General features: G+C 41.8%; 1 protein-coding gene across 1 annotated transcript in view; it reads right to left on the bottom strand.

Annotated features, from left to right (window-relative positions):
* LOC113819101 (zinc finger protein 37-like) overlaps positions 1-2,500 on the bottom strand; it is a 3,864-nt gene that overhangs the window by 171 nt on the left and 1,193 nt on the right. The window contains exon 2 of the mRNA XM_027371340.2: positions 1-2,096. This exon is cut by the window's left edge and continues 171 nt beyond it. Coding sequence (XP_027227141.2) covers positions 479-1,957 — 1,479 coding nt within the window. The 5' untranslated portion in view covers positions 1,958-2,096 and the 3' untranslated portion in view covers positions 1-478. The remainder of the gene's footprint in view (positions 2,097-2,500) is intronic.

Genomic DNA, 2,500 nt, shown 5'->3' with positions numbered 1-2,500 from the left:
AGGACGTAAGATTAAAAGAAAGAACAAAAAAGAGAGAAATAAACGTAAACCAAGAGAGAGAAATGAAAGAAATGTGTTAAAGATTGCCAAAGGGAAGGTAAAATAGAAAACGAGGAAGAAATTAGTATGCGAGATAAGTAATAAATGAGAATAGATCACAAGGGTAAAAGAGGAATGAAGAAAGATGAACGAAATGAATGATAGAGGAACGGGCGAGAAAAAGAAACGAGAGACAGAAAGGATTAAGATAGGAGGAAGGAATAGGAAAAGTAGAAAACGTGGAGATTAGCATAGAGGGGAAATAATAGAAAGGAAAAGAGGATCTGTAAGTTATCCAGTTTCACTGCTTAGTTATCAGATAACTTTAGTATGCTAAACACCAAAAATCTTGATCCCGTTCAGTTATAGATATATAAATATACATACAGAGATACACAAAAATCTGCATTAACAAAAACAAAAACAAAAAAATAATGTTTTAAAAATTATTGTCGGTGTCTTCAAAAAACTCAAACTCCTCTTTGATGTACGCTTCACTTTCTCTTTTTCCATGATATCCATCGGGGAAATTAAAAATGGAAGATTCTGACGCCAACTGCCCATCGCCATCACCTGCAGCGAATCGAAAATCACCGTGTTTCGAGCCAGCTGTTTCATAGTTATCTCCCACATTCGAACTCTCCTTCCCTTCGCCATGGCAGCTGTTGTCCGGTTCCCATGCGTAGTCGTTCTCCGATTCGTTCGTATATCCATTTTGCAGTTTGAATGTGCAATTGCAACCTATTGAAGGGCTTCTTATACGCACGGTGCCAGAAGAGAACAGAATTTTGTCACATTGTTCTTTGCTCAAACAACCCGTTTTGACATCGAGTGTGACGATGCCCTTTTCCGTTGCCTCATACAAAGGCGCTGACTCGATTTTCCTGCTTGGTGCTGACTCGATTTTCCTGCTTGGTGCTGACTCGATTTTCCTGCTTGGTGCTTCACGGCCAAGCGCTAGATACTCAGACTGGCTATGCGATTGTAGTCGATGATTGTTCTTTGCATTGGCCTTGCCTTGAAGAACGCAGATTTCTCTCGATTTTGTAGGATCAAGTGAAAGCTGTCCTAAGTCACTTTCTAAATCCGTGGCTTCACTGTTGATCAACGAATCTAGCGGTTGAGAGTCTCCTGTTGCACAGTGATCCTCCTCTGCCCTTTCCAGGTGGAACTTCATGGGTACCTGTTGTTTTCTGTGTCGTTGTAAAGTTCCATAGTCCCTGAAATCCTTGCCACGTTCCAGGCATTTACAGGGTGTCTGTTCTGTGCAAATGTCACATATGAGTCTATTATTTTCGTTGCGGGGAGATTCTTCCACAGAAAAAAGAGAGACCTCGTGAAGTTTTACATGGCGGGCAAGGATACTCTTGTCTGCGAATGTTTTTTTGCATGTGTTACACGCGTAGGGTCTCTCACCTGTATGAATTCTTTCATGAATCAGTAAATGGTGCTGATCCCCAAATCCCTTGTTGCAATAACTGCACCTAAGGGGCCAGTCTCCATTATGGTGCCAAATATGACTGATTAGGCTTCCCTTGCGAGGAAATGACTTTTTGCAGTAGTAACACTCGAAGGGATTCTCTCCCGTGTGTAGCCGGATGTGCTGAATCAGCCCGGCCTTTCTTGAAAAGGTTTTCCCGCAGTCAAAACACTCGTAAGGCTTCTCGCCGGTATGCCGCCTGAGATGCTGCGTGAGGTTGCTTTTATGAGCAAATGACTTGCCACATGTCATGCAACGATAAGGTTTTTCCCCTGTATGGATTCTAAGGTGCCGTGTCAGGTCCCCTTTGTGGGAGAAATCTTTTCTACATACTTTACAGCCATACGGTTTTTCCCCTGCAAGCCGTTTTTCGTTAGTGCATTTCTTAAAAACCTTGTATACAGTGCATTCGAAAAGCCTCTCATCGATGTGGGACATGTTTACGATTTAAATTCAAATAAATATATCGGTGTGGCGTTGATAAGCTTCTTGCGTCAACAGTCCTCTAATTATTCTTAGGTACAATCTTTGTACCAGATATATCGTGGGTAGGTCGTGTTCACCGCCCAGGGATGTTCTGAAAGGATCAGAAAGATGTGCAAATAACAGTCCTTAGTGGTGGTATCCCTTAACGGGGAAGGCTAGATCAGTAACAACTCAAGGAGGTGTCATGGCCTCTGACTCTATTTTTGGAAAAAGTACATGGGGTTTATTTTGATATCACAAAATGGCCTAGCCTTGCTCGTGTCAGCCTCCTGGGCCAGGGTATAGAATAGGGTATGGCTTGAATGAATCGGTTGGAAGATGAATTGAAACTTTAACACTGTTGAATATGCATACATACATACACACATACATACACACACACACACACACACACACACACACACACACACACACACACACACACACACACACACACACACACACACACACACACACACATATATATATATATATATATATATATATATATATATA

Source organism: Penaeus vannamei, chromosome 17 (genome assembly GCF_042767895.1).
Source record: "Penaeus vannamei isolate JL-2024 chromosome 17, ASM4276789v1, whole genome shotgun sequence".
NCBI classification, from domain to species: Eukaryota; Metazoa; Arthropoda; class Malacostraca; order Decapoda; family Penaeidae; genus Penaeus; species Penaeus vannamei.
This window is presented reverse-complemented; position numbering and strand designations above follow the sequence as displayed.